General features: G+C 41.7%; 1 protein-coding gene across 1 annotated transcript in view; it reads left to right on the top strand.

The window, feature by feature from the left end:
• Positions 1–22,282, top strand: part of fbln2 (fibulin 2) — a 60,692-nt gene that overhangs the window by 28,484 nt on the left and 9,926 nt on the right. The window contains exons 4-10 of the mRNA XM_041034101.1: positions 694–823; positions 1,853–2,039; positions 7,402–7,611; positions 9,219–9,347; positions 10,894–10,995; positions 18,554–18,688; positions 20,910–21,047. Coding sequence (XP_040890035.1) covers positions 694–823; positions 1,853–2,039; positions 7,402–7,611; positions 9,219–9,347; positions 10,894–10,995; positions 18,554–18,688; positions 20,910–21,047 — 1,031 coding nt within the window. The remainder of the gene's footprint in view (positions 1–693; positions 824–1,852; positions 2,040–7,401; positions 7,612–9,218; positions 9,348–10,893; positions 10,996–18,553; positions 18,689–20,909; positions 21,048–22,282) is intronic.

Genomic DNA, 22,282 nt, shown 5'->3' with positions numbered 1-22,282 from the left:
GAGGAAAGTTTTAAGCCAAACCTTCAATGTAGAGAGGGTGTCTGCCTCCTGGACCCAAACTGGGAGCTGGTTCCACAGGAGAGGGGCCTGACAGCTGAAGGCTCTGCCTCCTATTTTACAAAACCCTGAAACTTATGGAAGTGCAAAACTGAATTACTGAAGTACACACCACTGAAAACATAATTATGAATATAATATTCTCTGACTGACGTTAAATTGCTAAAAGGCCCAAAATCACTCTAACAGAAAATTTGAGATCCACAGTAGCGCATCCATTTCCTTACAAATTACCCTGATTCAACTCACGGGGACACTTTTAATAAATATCAAGATTTTAAATTACAGCTGCTCTAATTTTGCTAAAATTTGGAGCAGTGTTGTACTCACAAAATATCACACCAATGAGCCTTATGAGAACAGCTTAGATAAAGGATGACATGACATTACACTTGAAAGGTGTGAAAAGCCTGACTTGAGTTAGATTAAACTTGTTGAGCATACAATAAATCAACTTCAGCTTTATTTTTTTTCTTTGCTGGAGTCACCTCAGAACATAGTTTCACCACTGCCAATTTATGTTCATTTAATTTATGTTTTTGATCTTGATCCCATTTTTGTGTGCATATAATTTTCATCCAATGTAACATATAAACATGTATATGTAAATATAACATGCGTGTGTATGTGTGTCAGTGTTGCACAGAAGCAGTGCTGCCTCAGCTCAGTGAAGGAGAGCCAGTGTGAATCAGGTATGACTTCAGCCAGAAGAGGGGACACCTGTGAGGTGGATGAGGAGGATCAGTGCACAGATTACTCCTCCCAGGTACATCACTCTCTCACCACCATGAGAACTATTACAGCAGTGTTGTTTTTTCAAAAGTCAAGGCATCTGCCATAGATTAGCTTTATTGTGACAGGGTGACAGGGAGGAAACAAGGAGGATGGCTGACTCATCACTGAAACACATGACTTCATGGATAGATGATGCCCATATTTCTTACCCACCAAGTTCTTTGTGAAACAAACACTGAACTGATTAAAGGTTGTTGCATTTACCTCAAGAAGGGAAAATGAAGTGTTTTTGTGAGTCAGGTTGAGTGTGACTCACTCTTTCAAATGGTTCAAGACCAGAAAAATGGACAGCGGGAGCAGTTCCACCGCTCAGCAGTGGTCAAGGACTGTGGATCCTCTAGAACTGCCACAATAACATGGTGAAAACCGACTTTGCCAGAGTGTTTTAGACTTCAAACAGTTTAAACATCTCCTGGAGTCTTTCATTGTTTTGGCCAGAGTGAGATTTCAGTTTCAGATACCTGTGCCAGCGGAAAGGCTTTTGTAAAGGTCAGACAGTTTATTTGTGTTTGTTGGCAAACAGGTTGAAATGTATTAGTGAAGAACTGCCAGAATCTCCTATTTCTGTTTGCATCCTTCAGACCTGTGAATACTTTCATGTGGAAATTGGAATCATGCCTTTGCTCAGAGTCAGCTCAAATAGCATTCCCCGTTTCTCCAAGAGGAAACCCGGTGGTTTAGCCCTCGAGCCAGTTGTTCATGTGTTAAGGCAGCCGAGCCAAGCCGTTGTGCCAGGTCATTGTTTTAGAGGAAAGTGAAAAAAGGTGAGAGTCTGGTTTTCTTTGCATGACGTGGTTCAACTCGAGGCTGCAGCTGAAATCCTTTGCAGTGTGTTCACAGGGATGAACTCGCCTGCTTGCCTGTTTCGCTATGTCTCCTCTGCTGTTTACCAAACAGGGCTAAAAGTGGAGGGCCGTAAGGAGAGGTGGTAATTAGAGATGTGAAGGGCACCCCAGTAACACGCTCCTAATAGGCTCTGCTGTTGTGTCTGGATGGCCAGGTGTGCTGCAGCTGCTGTGCCCTCGGCTTACGGGTGCGCAGTGAAGGACGGGGCTGCGATGCCCACCAGTACCTGGGTTACCCATGTGGTCACGTCTTCCTCACCTGCTGCGAGGAAGAGGACGGTCCAAGCCAGATCCCACTGAAGAGAAAGCAGAAACCTGTGCCAACTGCTTCACCAAGGAAAGGTATCTGTTATCCACTGCTCAGCAATGTTTCATGACATGGAACTTTCAAAAAGGAAAACCCATTCACCACACACATTGTTAGGACTTACTGTGTTAAAACAGTAAAACTAAGTTTAGCTTCTTGGAGCCAGAGCTGGTTTAAGGAGCAAGCAAGAGGTAAGCAAAGAGGAAGCTAACAAGGATAGAACATTTGCTAACAAAAAAATGTATATTACAAAACTCAAGGTCCATTTACTACGTGTTCTGGAGCTTTGTATTGTATCATGTGATCTTCATAACCCGACATCATAACCTGACATTAGACACAGTCATGAGAGATTCTTAAAATGCTTAGAAAAAGAAAGACATTTGATCATCTACAATTCTATGAGATCTCTGCATGAAGATCATATGATATGGCTAAAAGCTCCAGAACTACTAAATGGATCTTAAGGTGAGATTTGTCAGTAATGAACTTCTAAAAATTGTAATTTAGTCAGATAAGCTATAGAAATAGTAGAAATCAGCGGGTTGGGGAGTGATAAAAATGGCTGTCAGTAACAATTTATTTGTCCATCTAATTTATCCAACAACAAGGTGCTTATAAGATGTTCCATGCAACTAGGTATTAAAATGCCACATTTTTGATAATCATAACTTTCATATTAGTATTAATCTTAATACAGGATTTCCTCAGATAGTGGCTGCTGCCTTTAATTATCTCAGCTGCAGAAGGTAACAGGCAGGCTTGTATCAGAGGCTGGTCTTCATTTCTAATTCCCTCTGTTTGATATCATTGTTCATATTTTAGTACAAAGACATGTTTTGATCCGGTCCCCCTTTTGCCATGTTAAAGTTGTTACATTATGCTGTCAATACAAACTCAACTCTTCCTGTGATCATTTCAAAGTAAAAGCCCTGTAGCATTTCATTAACACACATTCAACAGGATTAAATATAATATAATGATTATTTTGTAGAATTTATTACATGAAACAGTAGAAATGTATATTTTGCTTTAAATGACGTGCACATGATGTGACAGACACCTGGGGCTTATCCACCCTTGTTTCTTTCCCTGGCCTGTTTTTGGGGGCCGGCCTTTATATGTTCTTGTTGACCACATCCTCGCCCATTTTCAGAGGCCTGACTTTTAATTGACGGCTGTTTTTTATTTAAAGAAATACAGTAGTCAAAGAATCCTCACAATTACATCCATACACAGGAAGGCGAAACGCACAAATGCAAGACATTTGTTTCCTTCCAGTCAGGCATAATCAGACTGCTAGGCCCTAACATCCGTTCATACACTTTATTAATAATCCTCATGTCAAACTTATTACCAGAACTTTTGTGTTGCTTCATAATATTTTCAACCAAAAAAAACATTGAAGTTCTGTCTCTAATTTATTCAGCCTCTCTGGACTCGTAAAAGTGATTAACCACGCAACATTGATTCAAGCCATAATATAACACACACACAATCTGAGCCAATGAGCTCTTAGTTCAGAGAAAGCCAGGCATTTCCCATCATGCACTGTGGTCTTGTAGCAGCTGGAGAACAAGTAAAAACTGCAGCCACCTTGATCTTGTGATGTTATCATTGCTGAGACACGTTAGGATGAAGTCTGAAATCTGCTGGACATGTTTTCAAGTGATGCCAAGTGATGTCAAAGCTACTGTCAATCAAGCATCACAAAGATAAAGCAAAAGTTAGCAAAAAAAAATGAATAAATAAATAAAAAACAAGAAAAAGATGTAATACTTTCTCAAGATTTTTTTAACCACAGCTGGCAATTTGTTTAATGTTTTGCAGCTGTGAAAAGATCTGTTTCCTTTATGCGCTGCATAGAGGGATTAAAGATATTTTGAGTGTACTAAACTTTGTCATTTCTTCAGTGTGAATGCGCTAAAAACCCCAAACCTGCTTGAAATTAGTGTGTAGTCTGGAACTGGGTACAGATGTCTCCAAACAAGTCATACCAGTGTACTGCTGTTAAAAGAGTGTAGTGATTTAACATTGCACTCCTGTAACAATCTCAATGGACAGTTGATAAAGGATCAAACCCAGTGTAGAACAATGCAGCAGAACCAGAGATATCATCTGTTGTTCCATGCATTCTCCCTCTTTATCAAAACCTGGCACCTACATCACCCACAATGCAACTCAACCTGCAGCTGCTCAGTTGCAAATCTGGGCATGTTACACTCGTAGTGACTGAGGTAACCTGGAGCTGCCTCAAGCCTCAAGCAGAGATGAGGAGCGGGGTGCAGAGGTCTGGTAAACTCACTCACGTTTCATTCATGTTTTCTTCAGCCCTGACCCACACTGACTCAGGAGACACTACTTGAGTCAGGCAGCAACTTTTTTTACTTTTTTCACATGTACATATGCACACACATAAAACCTTTTTGATGCGTCAGATAGGTGGAATTCCCCTTAAGGCAGGTTAGTCAACCAGCCTGCTACACACACGTGTCTACACACCATGTTCATGTCTGTTTTGTCCCTGGTTAAAGTTCCTGTAAGAGTTTTTTTTTTCATGCATTTAGCAGTTAGTAAACTCAAACACAAAAACATGGTTAACTCTGCCTCAAAAATAGAAATGTGTATCTACTGTCGCCAGCTTCAACAAACTCTGCACTGGTGTATCTGATGTATGGAATACCCCTGGGTTGAGCCATCGCTATTTTGTCCTCATTGAAGTTTGTGTCAGAGGTGGAGTATGGGCTGAGTTTGATCTTCCAAAAGACAGATGCTCTTGGTTGATTGGTCAGGAGTCACGTTACCATTCAGAGTGATGGGAAAAGATTCATGCAAGCTGTGATGAATCAGGAACAGATGGCAGCCCGGGCTGTTGTGTCTCTACTTGTGCCAGCAAAGTTTTCCTCTGTCTCTGATCCATCAAGTACATAATGCCAGTGACATTTGCATGCGATGAATTTTCATGCAGCTGAGGTTGAGAGTAAACATGCCTCATTCGGATGCATTCTTCTATCTACAGAAAAATGGTTAGAATACTTCTGCTCCTGTTCAGTGCACTGGCCTCTGCATATGACCTATATATCTTGTTTGCAGCTGTAAGCACCACGAGAAGGGATTTGCATGTTTTTCATCAGTGACATCAGAGGTGTGATGAGTGAAATAAGACTTTAAAAAGATTACAGTATGACACCACGTTGGCTGGTGTGCTAGTCTGCTTGTACTCTGCCGTGAAACTAGAGCATTAAATCCTCCTTAGAAATGCACAAAAATCATGTCCAGATCATTGATTTGGGATTTCAGAAGGCCTTTGTGCTACTTTATATACTGGGACCAGAGGCACAGCATGGAATTGCAGTTCATTATTAGTCAGCCTTCGTGGTTGTGCTTTAATGAGAATAGTTGTATCCAAGTATGATGGTGAGGTAAGGTCAGTCTCCTCACAGGCTTAGTCTGTTTTTTCGTTCACGACATCAGAGGAATTCCTCCTAATCCCGCCCCTTTAATGGACTCGGTTCTAACCATCGACTGCAGCTCATTTCCTTCAGCTTTAAAAGGGAAATTTGAATGATGTCATACTGAAGTGGGAATCAATTAACCTGCTGAAAGCTGTGAAAGGTTTAGGAGCTGCAAAAACTGTTCAAGCTCTCAGCCGGTGTGTGTATTTGACTCTCTTTCACACACACACACACACACATACACACACGCTCACTCTCAGGATGCATGAAAGATGCATTTGCTCTGTGAGTGTTTTATGGATGAAAAAATGGATGAGATGCACTGTAATTATTTCCATGGGGGATATGTTTTCAGTCTTATGACTCACTGCCTTTTAATTAAAACAGGAAACATTTAATCGCCTTGCTCCTCTGAATTTAAACTCAAGGTAATGACTGTGAGAAATATTTACTTAAAGTCCACAATTGGACCCATTATAGTTACAGTATACTTTTGGCCCTCACCCCTTGATGTGTAATGGTGTCTATGATGCAGGACAGACACTACAGTTTAAAGGAGTACAGCAACATTTATACAACTTATTACACAGTTGTACAATGTCATCTGTGGCTCTGGAGGGAGGAAATGACACAAGTAACATTACTTGAGTCTTGGGCTCAGAAGCTACAAATTTGTACAAGAAAATCTGTGTCACAATCCAGGGATGTCAAGTTGGAAAATCATGGGCGGACTATTCAGGCAAGGTCTAATGAAAGACACGACTGATTCACATTATGGGAAATTTAGGATCCAGTGTTTTTGGTGCTTTACCCATACTAGGGACTTGAAGTCAGGATATTTCAGACAGCCTTTAAGCCACATTTTAACATCAACTTGGAAGCACCCAGCTAATTTCCACCAGACTGCCTGTCTTTTGACATTGAGTTTTAGGGGAGTCACGACACCTCAGTAATTGCCCAAACAATCTGTGATCTGGCTGTTGGATGATCAGTTGGCTTTCTGGCAATTTAGGTTGAGCTGTCTTAGCTAATGACATGCCTCTTGTCTTTGAAGTAACTCTAAGTCATTACTGTTGATAGTAAGCTAGTTAGTCAGGCATGCTAGTGTTTGCAGCTTATGTTAGAGTTGAAGCCATTCCTTTCAAATATCCCTCATGCTTTTGGTTTTGGAAAGGTGATTACAAAAAAAAAAAAAAGCTCCAATCTCCAAACTCTTTGGGGATTGAGTCTCTCCTCTGAGGGTATTGTTCCAGTGTGGCTTAAGTATAAGGAAAGAAGAAGTAAAGCTGCCTTTCTCTTTTTAGGACCCGTCCATCTAATTTGAATAACACATTTGGATCTGTCAGATGGTAAACCCATGAATGATGTGAGCATCAAAGTTGTGTATTTTGGCCATGTACAAAAGGTGATTAAAATATGCAGTGTGAGGTGATGCACAGTTTAATACGGCGTTCAGTGTCTGGCCAGCTCATGTTAAAAGTCGTTCTCAGACACGAGTCTGACTGAACAACTGTGACAGAGAAAGTGTGATATGTGCAGTAATAGAAGCCTCAAGCTAAAAAACACTTTTTAATAAATACCTCATATCGTTCCCCCTCTGCTTAATCTACCGACTCTCACTTAGCATTTTGTATATTTCTTTTCCCAGTGAGTCACTCCCACATTAGTGTCCTGTGATCACAACAGTTCTGTAAATGCATGAGGCTCTGACCTTTGCACTTGTTACTGGTGGTTTCTTGTAATGATGTTAATCTAGGTATTGAAGCTCTGGATAAAAGCATCACTTAAAATACTCCGAGTGTAAATGTTAAAGAGGAGCAGATGTTGTTTTGTGTCTTCAAGTCAGTTCCATGAGGTAAGTGTGCAGGATAAATTATACAGGCAATCTGGTGCTGTCTCTAATTTGAGACCCCTCCCAACTTCCCTCTCTCACTCCTTCCAGTGTCAGACAGCAAGTACCCCAAGGAGGCCTTCTCCATCAGTGCCACAGATGAATCTGCCAACGTGGTGGAGGAGCCGGAGGATGTGGATAAGTGTCAGCTGTATGCAGACCAGCTGTGCCAGCACAAATGCACCAACGTCAGGGGCTCCTACCGCTGTGAATGCCACCAAGGCTACATCCTGCAGCAAGACAGACACTCCTGTGCGCCAGGTACTCGAACACACCTTCGAGGGTTAATTCACACATGGACAGTAACTTTGAGATCAGATCGTTTTTTGTTATAAATTTCAGAATTTGGTTATTTAGAAATAATACAGGTAAGAGAAAAGGCCAGTGATCTAGTCCAGATTAGTCCAGTATGAAACGGGCTTCTGAGACATGTAAACACATTGCTTCCCCAAAGTTTGTTTTTTTCCATCCATACGAACTCTCATTACCCTCTCATCATGCAGAAGGCAGATTAAAGTTAAAATTGAGCAGAGGCTGAAATTTCAGTCCCTGATGAGGCTCAACCTCCAAGAAAGCTGGATCCTACATTTCCCATAATGACACTTGATAGCGTCTTTCATTAAACCCTCCTTGCCTGGTAAATGCCCACATTTCAAACTTTCTCCAAAAATGCTGGGAGTCTCCCAGACTCCCAAGGTTCCATCCAAACATTGTGCAAATTTTAATTAAATTCTCTGAAAGTTGGCAAAAGAACGAACAAACTAATGCAGATTTCCACTGCATTAATTACATAGCTGGTGAATAGTTGGTGGCACTAACTCTCCAGTCGGGTGATGTTAAACCACTACAGAAGGAGAGGGCACGACAAGAAGGCATGATTGAAAGAGCACCAGCGTATCATTATTGATACGCCAACTCTTCCACCTTTCATTATAATTAACTAATTTCCTACAGATGCTTTTAGCAGTCTCCATCAGTCATGTGACCCTCACCTTGCAGATCATAACACTCCAAACTGAGTCTCTCCTTTAAGTCGGAGGGTGGGACGCTAGAGTTGGATAGAAGGTTGTGAAACTACAGCTCACACTCTTTAATTATGAATGTGAATATAAATTACCTTATATTTTTGTTGTAGTTTAATGTGTCTCTAATGTACAAAATCTGTAATGTATTCCGAATAGATTCTTCTTTACTGCCAATCCAAATGAAGCACACTGAAAGGGCTTTGCCATGAATGGGTAAAATACTGACCACAGAGCTTTGGAGCTGACCCCGTAATGAAGAGGTCTTACCTCAGAGAGTGGTCTGTTAGAGTTATGTTTCGACTGTATATTTGCAAGTGCTGTTCATGTTGTCTCCTGTTTGACCTTGTGTTCCCTCGGTTATACTAAGACACAGATGTGTGATTGGAATTCACTGACAGTAGATGAAGGAACTGCTGAACAATAAAACTCAAGCATTTTGCTTCCATTAAAAACTTAACTACAAGAATCTTAATTTTATTGTATACGCATTTATGGTCATTTCACTGTGATTATGCTGCGGTTAAAGCAACAACAGATTTCATCATCATACTTATGGCACTTGAACAAGAGTCATTATCATCTAAATTCCCAGCAACCTCAAATGAAAGATAATTTATTCACAGACCTCTCTCTGCTCTATGAAAGAGTGTAATGACAAAAGCATCCAGCATAAGTCAAATTCTGCTGTTAGGAACATTGATATTATGTGAACTATTACTCATTTTGAAATCAGAAACATTAAGGAGTCTGAAGTCATTTACTGTTTGTAGTTTAACCCCTCCGTTGGCTGTAGGACTTCATATATAATCCTCATGGTCTCTGTTATTGTGCCTCTATGTGCAGTGAGTCCTGATGAGGACAACAGAGTCAGAGAGGACAGTCCTGCAGTGGTCCCTCCACAAACCAGCACAGCCTCCACCATTACAACCAGTACAACCACCACCAGCCCTGTCCGCCTCAGCCCATGTGCAGGTAATGCCAGCATTATGCTGTAATGCGCACTGACGCTCTCTGTGCGCAGGAAACAACACACCTTCTACAGACTGCTAAAGGCTAAAAACCACAAAAATGTATCTTTTTAGTGCAGCAAGATGGTGAGCATCCTCAATATGTGGATACCACTTTATATAGAGTAGAGTTTGAGTGATCATCAGATGATGATCATAAGAATGCAACAAAACAAAATATGAAAAAGGTGAAGTGGTCTGAATACTGGTCTGAAGTGGTCTGAAAAAACTGTAAACAGAGGATTAGAACCTGCTTTCACTCTCAAACTAACCTGCTGGAATTAATACAGGGAGTAATGTTAAATTGTCTGATAATGGGAAGTTAATGAGCTCAGCTGTTTTCTGCCGTCTGTGATATTTTATCTCATTCATATGTATATAGGAGTCTGAAACAACTGGTCCCTCCCTCAGTACACAAACACTGGCCATCAAACTACATTCAGTAACCCATAACAACAAAGTTTAAACCATTTTTAAAATTTCTTGTAAAAATCAAAAACTGAAATCTCACATTTACAGTAGGGATTAAAAACCTTAATTCCGCTGTAACTTTGGCTCTGGGTTCTCCAAAATCATTTTTAACTGGGTTCTGATTTTCACTTCCTGCTGTGAGACTAGTCTTCATGGACTGTTCCCCTGTGGTGTGTTATAGCTGTATATGTAAAGGGTGCTGACAGAGTTTTTGGGCTTTACATAATGTTTAACATGAGGCAGTGAAGTGTATAAACACTCACTGGTGTCTCCAGCCTCTAACTCCATGTCTGCAGCCCAGCAGGCCGGATGCATCTGCTCAACCCATCATCTGCTTTTATTGAAACAAAGCAAGCAGGCAGGGCTGACACGATGCTTCCGAGTGCTGCCTGACTGGCCTGAAGCGAATCCTCCCTTAAGAACAGAAGTAAAACTAGGGACAATTGCTGTGCTGCATGCACTATCACTGATAAACTGCTCAGCCATAGTTGATCTAGTGGGTTTACGCTGCTGTAGCTTCATGAGCTGAATCTTGATAAAGTCAGGAGGAGATCAGGACTGCAAACCCTTGAGCTGCTGGAGTCTCTGATCCAAGCTGGTTCAAAGTGTCTCCGATTGTTATTAACAAGAATATCCTGATCAATGTATGGAGTGGCCTTCTGACACTTCACCACTGCAGAGCTTTTTGTGAGGGATGTGTGTAACATTGTGGGGAAACAGTTCCTGGTCCATGCCTCTTTGTGACAGGACTATGAAGCTGTTAAATGAGGAGAATTGATTCCATAGTGTTGAATGCGATAGCTCACGTGAGGCTCTTCCTGCAGGCAGTGATGATCAGTGTGAGGGAGTGAAGGCGGGCTTCCATGGGAACCTTGGGGGAGCAAAACAACAAGGCACAGAATTACCAGGACGGCAGAGAACCAGCACGATGGATGATAAATTTAAGACACTATGAGCGAATGACTGTCTGACTGGAGGCATAGCTGTGTGCAAACCAGAGATGACTGTGGTCAAGCATCTCATATTTTTGTCTCTTGCAGAAAACGGTCCTTGCAGTCAGCAGTGTATGGTGGTGGCAGGTCAGGCGCACTGCTCCTGCTTCCCAGGCTTCTCACTGATGACAGATGGACACATGTGTGAAGGTAAGGGCTGCCGCTCCTTCTTGTCGTCTTACTGGTGGCAGTAATTGGAGCAATTCATAAAGCTCCCTTAAGCTGTCTACCCCAAGCTGGGTTTGCACAAGGCAACAAACAACCATCAACGCCATCAACAATACTGCACAAATGAACAACAGCAAACACACAGAGCCATGACAACAGAACAAAAGTGCAATGGAGCAGTTTGTCCAGAGATTGGGACACATTTTAATTGGATGCAGTCACTCATGAAGGAGGAAAATGCAGGTCTTGTGATACTAAACAATGCATGGGCTTATTGGGCTTCCACTTCCTTGTGGTGGAGACTGTTGCCGGGAGCATGAGTCAACCATAGCCAATTACTCTGTGGCAGCGAAAGCTTCAAAACACCACACATAGCATCTGTGTACTTGGCTACCCTCCTTCAAAACCTGGCACAACAGTGGCACCTCTGACAGAAGGTCAGCAGTCACCACTGCAGTCTGTTGCACCTTTAGTGACCATAATTTAATATAAGCATGTGCTGCCTGGTGCTTCCAAATCACAGTGTGTCAGAAAACACACTGTAACAACATTGTTTTGATGATTTCTGCTCGTTATAAAACAAAAATACATCATTTCCTGTCGACTGCTGTCAGTGTATGGGTGGAAAGTACATTTATTCAACTGCTGAACTCGTACTTCACCCAGATATTTCCATATTATGCTACTCACTACATCTACACTGCATTTCTTAGTGAAATATTGTATTTCAGGTTTCTCCTCAAAAAACTGTTAAGCAAAGTTATAAGCCCTGGCTTAACCTTCTAAGGGGCCCCCAGGGCAAAACTTTATTGGGGGCCCCCAAATACCCACTATACATGGCAGCTTAGTCAGGTTTGTTTACTGTGAAGTAAACCAGCCAGTACTTAGAGCTCAAATAAATGCTAATGTTGCTCCGTGTCTGCTGGATGTATAAATAGTCAACGTGTTAGCCTTTACAGCTTTATAAGGTGATAATAGACTTCTAGTATTTTGTCTATCTTAACTGATACAAACACTTCCAATCATAGATCTTAAGAGGCGACATCACTGGTAAAAACAGAGATTTGATAATTAAAGGTCGCTCCTCATCAAATAAAGGCGTGTTAGAGGTGCTGGTTGATTCAAAGTCAACATTGTGCTGTGGAGGAAAATTAATCACATAGATTAGACCATCAACATTAAACCTTTCGCCAGAAGGGAATGTAATTGTTACCACGCCAAAGACCATTTTTCCATGGACGGGCATTCAGTAATAAATTTGCTGCAGTAGTTAGTAAATTGATCCATGAATTTGCAATAGGGCGAAAACTTGGCAGAAATTTTGCTTTGTGAAAAAAGTGATATATACGGTCCACCTATGGAATTCAATACACACCAGCTCGGTAATTGTTGCTCGAGCAAATCCATACCTACACCACATGTGCTGCTGTCTGTATAAGATGGCGTTACAGAGGTGGATAGGTAGAAGGTGACTGATATTAACAAGACCATGTGCTGCATACTACTGAAGGCCCGCTGTGAAAAACCCATGCAGTTGTGACACAGTGAATATACACACTGGAAGTGCAGTCCTGGCTGAGTTTATTTAATCTGTCAGTCATCAGACTGGATAATACCTCTAAATGCAAAAGCATTACATAACAGTTGGTGTTTCCCCTCCTATCGCTTCCTTCTGTGAACAGAGCGAGCACTTTCTCCCCTAAAGTGCTCCCACATGTGAACATGTGGGTGGGCAACATTTGGTTTAGACTGGAATGAAACAAAGCAAATAGCACCACAAGATGTGGGGGGGGGGGGGGGGGGGGGGGGGGGGGGGGTACTTGAGTATTTGACAGAGATGTAAGTAGACTGTGAAGTAAACTGTGAAGTGCTTGCTGTAGATGTAGATGTGTAAGCATTAACACCAAGGATGGATTTGTTGAATTTGCACTTCTATCAGAAATACTGCTGTGATTAGCCCTGTATCACGGCTGTGTGAGATTTTAATTCACCCAGTTTTCATTGTAAATAAACCTGCTCCTCTCTCTGTGGTGTATTCAGATGCATATGAAAGTGAATCATTGTCAAAATGTTAACACACAAATGTTCCCATGGAGATATGTGTTTGAATAAGCAAGAGTGGGTTGTGTGTGAAGACAGCTTTATGTGCAGTCTGAATGGTAAATGTGTGGGTTAGACAGTTTATCAGCACTCCTGTGTTGTTTCTGCTGATCACTTGGGTGTGAATGGATACTAACAGGCAAACACACACAAGCACGCTGGTAATTCAGACATCACGGTAGCTTCCAGCTTCAATTCATCTGGTCGCTACCTTCACCCATTTATGAAATTCTCTCTGAGGACTAAACAAACCATTGAAGGAAGGGTTGGATTTGTTTTGCATTCCTCAGAATGGTGCATATAGATCAGCTCTCAGAGTTATGGATGAGACTCTGCGCTAAACTTCACTTTATCATCCTTTCTGTGGTCACATTGCTAACATAATCTTTAGATTTACGTGGCTGGGATTGTTGGAGAGAGATGCTGTTCTGCTCCACCAAACCTTGTGGAAGATATCAGCTCTCATCAACCACATCGTTTTCAGAATCACGGACCCGCCCAGCTGAACAGAGATGAGCCTTGTAGTCTCATCCAGGCTAAAGGTCATCCCTTCAGCTGTTGCAGTCAAAATGAAACATCACTATAACTGATATCATCTGCCTATCGAGAGTTTAAATATAGGACCATAGAGATATTTCAATAGTGTGTTCTTTGAAAGGGCTGATAGAATCACTCCAGGTGCTCTGGCAGCACAAAGACCAGCACATGCAGCACTACTGCATAATGGTGTTTTTGTAACCTTGAAAGGCTTTTTGATATTTTGGTGCCCTGTGCAGCACACGTGGTCCAAAGGTAAGACAGGTAAGACACAATGGGAGTTCTGCGCAGATGAGATGCTTAAATATGAGACTGCTGAGCTGAATCACACTGATTCTGATTAATCTCATCTTGTTATCAACATACTAGATGATGGTTTAAAGCCCCTGAAAACTTGAGACTTTCTCTTTAACATTAAATAATCATGACTAAAAACTTTGGATCCCATTTATTCTGTTATTAGTTATTCAGAACTTAACACTCAAACTCAGCGAATCTGCTGCATAAGGACTGTGTGAGTGATTGACAGTGGCCAAACAACCTACCAGCTGTCGTCAGATTCTGATTTAACCAACCCTGATTGGTGCACAGTATACATGTCACCTTTTTTCTAAATGAGCCCCACACACTTCAAAGCAGTGAGACAATCACACAGTGAATAGAAATACAGAAATTTCTCAGGTGGAGTTGTGGAATATAAATCTGTTTGTCCATGTCCACGTTTTGTTCATGTGGGACCCAATTACTCATAGTAAGACTGAGAAAATAAGTCTTCAAGGCCTTTAAACATCACCTCACTTAATAAAACTGTCGACTTTGCTGTGTGATGAATCACCACCACCCATTTTCCCAGAAGCATCATGAACCCAATATTATATTTCATAAAAATTTCATGATTTCTTCTTACTCTAGCAGAATGGCTCTTTATTTCAAGCGAGGCAGGACACCTCTACTATAAAACTGTGTGGGAATCCCTGTTATTGTGTACTTAAATGAGACTTTAATCACATTATAACACTCAGTCAGATGTGGGGAAACATCATATCTGTCAAAGATGGTCTCTGGTGTCGGATGTGAATGTCCTCCTTGATCTGTCCCCAGCTGTCTAGTCTTCACAGTCAGGTGATGTTCCTTGCCAATAATTTAGTCATTCCTTCAGTGAACACACTTCCTGGAAATGCTCAGCAGCTGTGGAATAACCTTGACCAATGTAAATAAACACTTTTAATCAACGGCTGTGCAAACCCACAGAGGTGTTTTTATGGTTGATTGGGCCCTGTTACAGGTTGAAGTTGGGGAGAGTTATCTTGAGAAAAATCTGAGGCCACCAAAGTCCATCTGCTAACAGTTGTTCTCCATTTGGCCAGTAAACAGTGGGCAAACTCACTGAAGTGGAGTGCAGGCATCATGTGAGGCAGCATTACTTCACAGATTTAACACTGCAGTCCTGTAACATTGTCAGACTCAAGATAGTATGTGTATTACCCACAATGCAATCAGTCTCTTACAGTTTGTTTGGAGATTCAGGTATGTTAAAATATGATCGAATGCTAGCAGCCTCAAACCTTGAGCAGTGATGAGGAGCAGGCTACAGAGGTCTGGTAAACTCATGTCTTTCTAACTACACTGTGCCTGTGGAGATGCTGTTGAAAACTTCCATGGAGAGCTTCCATTAAGAGTGATAAAGTTTATCTTTATCTTGCCCTCAGAGGTGCCACAAATAACGACGCCAGCTAACAGGAGGGCTGAGGAGCAATCACTCTCACACAGCCCTGATGAAAGGTCTAATCAGGCCAGTGAGTGAAAACACCTGAGAGGGTGGACCATGGATGTGCAGGAGCTTTACACACAATCCACAAGCCAACAATTGTTGATCAAAATCAGAGTAAACTACACACACTCTACACACATGAGACGGTCACACCGGACACAAACACAGCTCACAGTAAATGTTTTTACATCCTACTTTAAATTATCTGATAAAGCAGAAATATGATTGTAATAGTTGTGTAAAATCTTCGAGGGGCGAGTCAAGCAGATAATCTCCATAAGCATCTCTGCATGATCATGTAAATGGGATTAATATGGAAATCAGAACTGATGGAGTCTTATTAACAGCTTGAGCAAACTGTTGCTGTACTCAGTTTTGGCAGCAGTGGCTTTATTGTCACATGTAAACCAAGTCTTATTGAATACATCTCCATTAATCACTTCAATAAAAAAGCCTCCCCTGTATTGTACTGTTATAGACTCTCTACACTGACTGATACACAGTAGATCATTGTGTTGTAAAAATTGTGTTTAAAATGAAGGACATGGTTAATGTGACTGGTGGGGGAGGATAACAATTAATCACCACACCCTCTGGTTTATATTTCACCTCACTCAGCACATTCTGCGTGTCTATGAACAAAAATGTGCAGGTGCACTCGAATCTGTCCTCGTGTGCATGATCACATGGCCTGTAGTGGTGTTTAGATTAAAAACAGAGCCGTAGATCTTTTTATGGATAAAAAAAAAAGCCTGATGACCTGAGAAAATATTCTTCTGGACCCCTGACTGACACATCCCTCTGATTTCACACCTGGTCATTGATGACTGAGAAGTCATGCACACAGCTTACACATGAGCCCAACCAGTAACACAAACCCTCCCGTCTCTAACCAAATGTGCAAATAAGCCAAGTGTGACATCATCTACCTCAGCTTGAACTCTTCAGAAAATCTCATCTTCTGCAGGGTCCAGTGTGTAAGAACAACAGGGTGTGTGTTTTCTTCTTTATGGTGCTGCCTCTCAGACATCTCCCTGTGCACGGCCTCCTCCCGTCTCTTGATAGAATTCTTCTAAATCCATCTCCCTTCTCTGTTCAACTAAGCATTTGTATTCTTCAAAAATAGAGTCTTTGTTTTGTATTGGACCACTTCACTCCTCACGACTGTGTAACGTGGCTGTCCCCGGGGACCAGTCAAGGAGGGTAGGGACCTCAAGGCAATAGGCACTTTTTTCCTTTTATTTTTCTTTTTTTCCCCTCCTTGAATGACGCACTGGAAATAATGCTGGACACCAGAGCCCTGCGGTGGAAGGAGAAGGCGACTTTCTGCACCACTGGCAATATGCAAACCCTGGAAACAGTTCCATCCATCCATCCCTAGGCTTGACAGAGAGCAGGGCCCAGAGGATGGGGCGGACTCAGTGTGATTTGCTCCTGGAAATATCCTCCCTACAACGAAGACAGCAGATGTCTCTCGGGGGCATTTGTGAAGGCAGGCCCCAGAACAAGAGCATGTCACTACTGTACTGCCTGTATAGCATCTGTAGATTCGACTGAATGCTACAGTGTCAAAAAGGAAAATTGTTAATTTTAGTAAGACAAATGTGTTTGCTTCAGCTCCACGGAGGGTTTATATAGCACAATAAGCTGTGTTATGCACTGTGAGGGGTGATGCTTGTGTGGTGTTCTGAGGTGAATAACCTTACAGGAACAGAGCTGCGGGGTGTTACTCACACACCAGGCACACGCTGAAAAGCTCAGATCAGTGTTTTTCCTCCCTCTGCTCCCCATGTGACAGTGTTGTAAGGCACACGGTTCATTCAGATTCCCTGTGGCAAAAGCTTTGAAAGTCAAGGAAGGCATTACAGCACGGGACTGCCGCATGGGAAGCCTTGGCTCCTTCATGCAGATTTGTACAAGACCTTTTTGTCTAGTTCCCTGTGGAATGCCCCACATTTTGAGGTGATCTTCAAATCTGGATGCCCGCCACACTTCTACAAGCGCACAAATGTGCAGATACGCACAATAATCCCAGTCCAGTCCTATCAGCGCATCCTGCTAATCGGCCATGCACTGCGATGCATGATAAGGGAATGCAGCAGTTTGATAAAGATGAGCCACAACAGAGTGACGATCCACCGTCTCGGCACAAGCCCACCAGTGTCATAAATCAACAGCGACTGTTTACCAGCTACAGTCCGCTTTGACTGATAAACAGCAAAGTTTCCCAACTGTGTATTTCATTTCACACAAACAAGCATATCAAGCAAAACATCACTCGGCTGTTGCTAAGACCTGATATTCTAAGTTTGACTTGGGATTTACAGTAGTCACTGATCAAAGTTGATACAGTGGTCCACCAAACAGCCGGACCGGAGAGTATCAGTGGGACTGAAACCAAATCTTCATTTAGTGGAGCTAAAATTAAATTGCTGGGGTTTTTTTTCCTTTAGCTGCAGTTGCAAGCCCTAAAAGAACATAGCGATGAACTGATGGATAATAAAACTCACTATGAGAGATTTTTCACATTACACATAGTCATTTGATCCACTGTTAATGTAAAAAAATAAGATTAATGCAGCTTTAACCTTCAGTACCGCTGCTAACAAAACACTGTGTCCTTGGGTTATAAGCTAGAGTTACCACTGCACTTGTCTTTGTGGCTTTCCCACCCACTCAGAGGTTTTGAAGGTATCAGAGTATTTACGATGATCTCCAAAGACCTTTGTTTCTTCCTTGCAGTAACAGAAAACACATTCACTCTGAATTGGAAAACCACAAACACATGATTTTTGACTGCACAAAAACCAATGACTTTTGTGTTTCCAGCTGAATTTTAATGCAAGCAGGTCAATTTCATTCAGGCAAAAGCAAAACATGTAATTTCCTCGTATGCCTCAAGACTCCTGGAAAGAACTTCCTTTGTTAGTTTCTGAACTATTTATTTGGTGACGTCCATCTGATGCTGAGCCACATCATTGAGAAAGTCAGGACCAGTCAGGGCGGGGATTTGTCCATCAACAAACTCTGCCTCTAGTCCAACTCATAATCGTACAGCCTCTGTCCGTCTCCCTCTCCCTCCCCTGTCATTCGTTCATTTCACACACAGTCTCTGTTTTTCTTCTTCTGCAGATGTGGACGAGTGCGTGACCAACACCCACAGTTGTCGGCCCAGTGAGCGCTGTGTGAACACAGTGGGTTCATTTGTATGCGAGCTGCAGGTCACTTGTCCTGCAGGCTACCAGCTGAGGAACAGTGTGTGCGAGGGTGAGTTCATTGTTCCTGATGTGTTTCATTAAGACAATTTACCCAGCAGTCATTTCCAGAGCCACTTAAGTAGTCAGTGGAAATGTTGATGATGTCTTTCTCAGGTGCAGTACAGGATTTGTAATTTCTTTGTAGTGGTAAACAAACAGAAATGAGACAGAAAGGACGGTAAAACAAAACCACCACACAACCTTATGGCCAGACAAGAGCGTAATTACTGGACAATTCTACAAAACCCTGGATTATATTTGGGTTTTGGGTTTTATATCCGTGTCAAATGCTCTGGCCAAGTTAGAGAAAGATCATAATAATAGCCAACAAAATATGGCCAATTTATAATATTTAAGATTTCAGTTCTGGTTAATTTGGCGATACCTGTAGTTACTGTGGTAACAGCAAGTGTGATTTAATACTGCAGGTGCTTCATATTCTTGGGCAGCTACTTTGTCAGAAATACAACAGAAGATCAACTGGTCTGTTTACAAGCTGATGTTGTTTTAATGAAGAAGTCAACTGCCAAAAACACACGAAATACAGTCTTCTTGTTTTATAGACATATTGTCTGACCCTCCACTAACAAAAACTACTGTATAGACAGGAAATTAAAGGTTAGGAAATCACAGTTATGGTTAAAAAAAAAAACAGAAATGGGACACAGACTCTTGCATGAAAGTCAAACTCTCCACATGCCAACCCACCACACCCGACCTCCACTCTCGTACTTTCCCTTTTCCTACATATTGGGCACACTGCTTCCTTTATTGGCACTGGAAGTTGGAACAGAACTTAAATCTTGAGCTACAGATTTGTCTCATATTTATGTAATGTCTGGTGATACTAAGGTGGAATACATCCAGCTGAAACCCATTATATTCATTCATATATAATTGTAGCTGTAGCCTTCAAGTTGTGAGATTCTGGACATTACCAGAGTGTGATACTGAGTGTTTCCAGTTTATCAGAAATTTCTGGAGGATCCAGCAACTAACAACACACAAGTCCGACACCCCCAGCTCTGACTGTGGCGCTCTGTAACAGATGCTCACACATGCACTCTCAAGCTATTTTGGTCCGAAAGTTTGTCATCACATCCCCTCTGTTGCTCTTTCTAATTGCATCGCTGCAAACCCAAAATAATTTGTCCTTAAAGGACACCTTTATCCCTGAATACAAGACTGCTGTGTAGTACCGCATGAATAGCTGTGGAAGCTACTGTCCTGACCTTATTCCTAGCAGACAACTGTTTTCGAAGAGGCTTGTAAACAGAAACAGCATATATCTGGACAGCTCAGTTTGTCTTTTGATGGATACAATCAACATTATCTACACAAATCCTTAAAGCAATGTGTAGAAATCAAAGAAAATGGACCATTATGCAGATGATTTCAGGTCATTTTCATTCAGAGATTCCTGCCATACTGTGCCAGCTGTGTGTCTGCAGTCATGACTGAAACTCAGCTCAGTTAGCAAAGCTTCATTAGGATTTATGCTCGTGTTTTTTTTTTTTGGCTGCAGTAGTGATGTTTATGCTTCAGCAGATGCCCAGGTTCAGTATCTGACATGCTAATCACCCAGAGAGGCAGCATCATGTGGGCAGTAAAGTATTTTGAAGCTCTGTGACTTGTGTCATCAGCACTTGGCACCAGGGAGGACTAATCAATGTAGCTGGATAATGACGGTAATATTTAGTCGACCATCCAACAGGGAAAAAACTAATTAGCTGCATGAAAGAAAAGAGATCTCTGCGGTGATGTGGGATATCTATGGAGAAAAACCCAAATTAAGACCTTGTGTACCTCAGGATGAATCTCAGAGGACCAAATATCACGAGCTCCTCAGAAACGGGCTCACGGCACAAAAGCAAAAAAATCTTCCATTTACACTCCAGCCGCTGCTCGTGAGATTCAGTAACTGTCATTTAAGAAGTTTGGTTCAACCTCTGTTAATTGCAGAGTTGGAACAAGTGATATATTTTTGGGGAAGGGAATTTTTCCTGGAGTTAAACACTGACGAGTGAAAGTTTGAATTTCAGAGATGCTGCGTATGTTTCTTCTATGCTTGTGCCACAGTGCCACCTACTGTACTGTTAACAAGTCAGGAGCTGAGACTGAACTGAGAGAGCTGACAGCAGATGTAAACCTTTTACGTTTGAACAGAGTGTGGATTATTTTGGTTTATGGAGATGACTCATTGTCTTTATGTTTGTCTGTTCTTTCTTTAGACATGGATGAATGTCTCCTGCGAACCCATAACTGTGGTGTGGGCTTTGTGTGTGAGAACACGGTGGGCTCTTTCCTGTGTAATCCCAAACATAAGTGCATCAGCGGCTTCACACAGGACTCTCATGGCAACTGTATTGGTAAGAGACTGTCAGGGCTGCTCTCTGCTGACTAATGGGAACTCATAACACATGATCATTAAATAGCTAATAGACAGTGGGGTACAATTTTTATCCTCAGAGCAGATTCAGTGCTCTTTGTCCTGCTGTCTCATCAAGGCTGGATTAACCTGGTAGGAGGACTCCAGGACAAAAATGAGCTGCTGGACCTCTGTCCACGTCCCCGTCCCTCACGCTTTCTTTGATTTGTGTACAGTTTTCAAAACTGAAATGTTCTGTCTGGGTGAACACTTAAAGTCTGTTTCATGTCTGAGCCAGCATCACTGATGGGCATGGGTGGGTGTAGTCAGGAGTACTGGCGTACACCTGTACAACACAGCAGCACGGTGAGATGGGAGTGGTGTGTCTGTCCAACTGATGAATCTAAGTCCAACGCTCTCTCTGTCTTTAAGCTCTGTCTCTACCAGGGAAATATCTGTGAACCCCCTTTGTTAAATTGTCTTCACGTTGCCATTTAATACGGTGTAACTATAAAAATATTGATTCTAGACTCTTTAAAGTCTCTAAAGCTCACTGACTGTGTATACTGTAGAATAGTAAATCATGATAAAATAGGTTTACACAGAGGTCAACAGTCAATTAGGAATCAGGGTTGTCTTTCACATAATCAATAAAATGCTGCCATTATTTTGTCAAGGATTTTACACTTTTTGTTTCAGTCAATGTGCCATTTTCTCTACTACTATTAGATTATTAATTTTCGGTTGGCACAGGGGCTTGTGATTGCCACATTTTTTTGTCAGTAAGTAATATGTTTTCTTTGAGTTTAACAGGATTTCCCTGACTATGATGGTGAAGTAATCTTCACACATTCTGCCAAAATCTCTATATTTTGGGGCAAGATGTAAAGAAAAATGTTAAAAATGACATGTTGTGGTGTTACTGAGGATCATATGATATGATTATATGATTCTCCACTGGCTGCCTGGTAACCTCATGGTGACCAGACTCCAGGGAGCTGGGAAGAAACAGTCCAGTATAACATGACCTTCAATAAAACCACAACTACTTTGATTTTGGTCCAGATTAAACAAATGACAGCTCACTTTTCCTTAAATGACTTACAATTTGTTAACCAGTGTGTAGGGAAACATTATCATCTTGGAATGGGGAAATATCGTGAAGTAGCCATAATGTTCACCTCTGGGTGCTCCTGATATCATAAAAGTGTCTCATATACATCAGCTGATTTACAG

This window comes from Toxotes jaculatrix, chromosome 3, assembly GCF_017976425.1.
Source record: "Toxotes jaculatrix isolate fToxJac2 chromosome 3, fToxJac2.pri, whole genome shotgun sequence".
In the NCBI taxonomy this organism is placed as follows: Eukaryota; Metazoa; Chordata; class Actinopteri; family Toxotidae; genus Toxotes; species Toxotes jaculatrix.
Note: the sequence above shows the minus strand (reverse complement) of the source record. Positions and strands in the feature narration are given on the sequence as shown.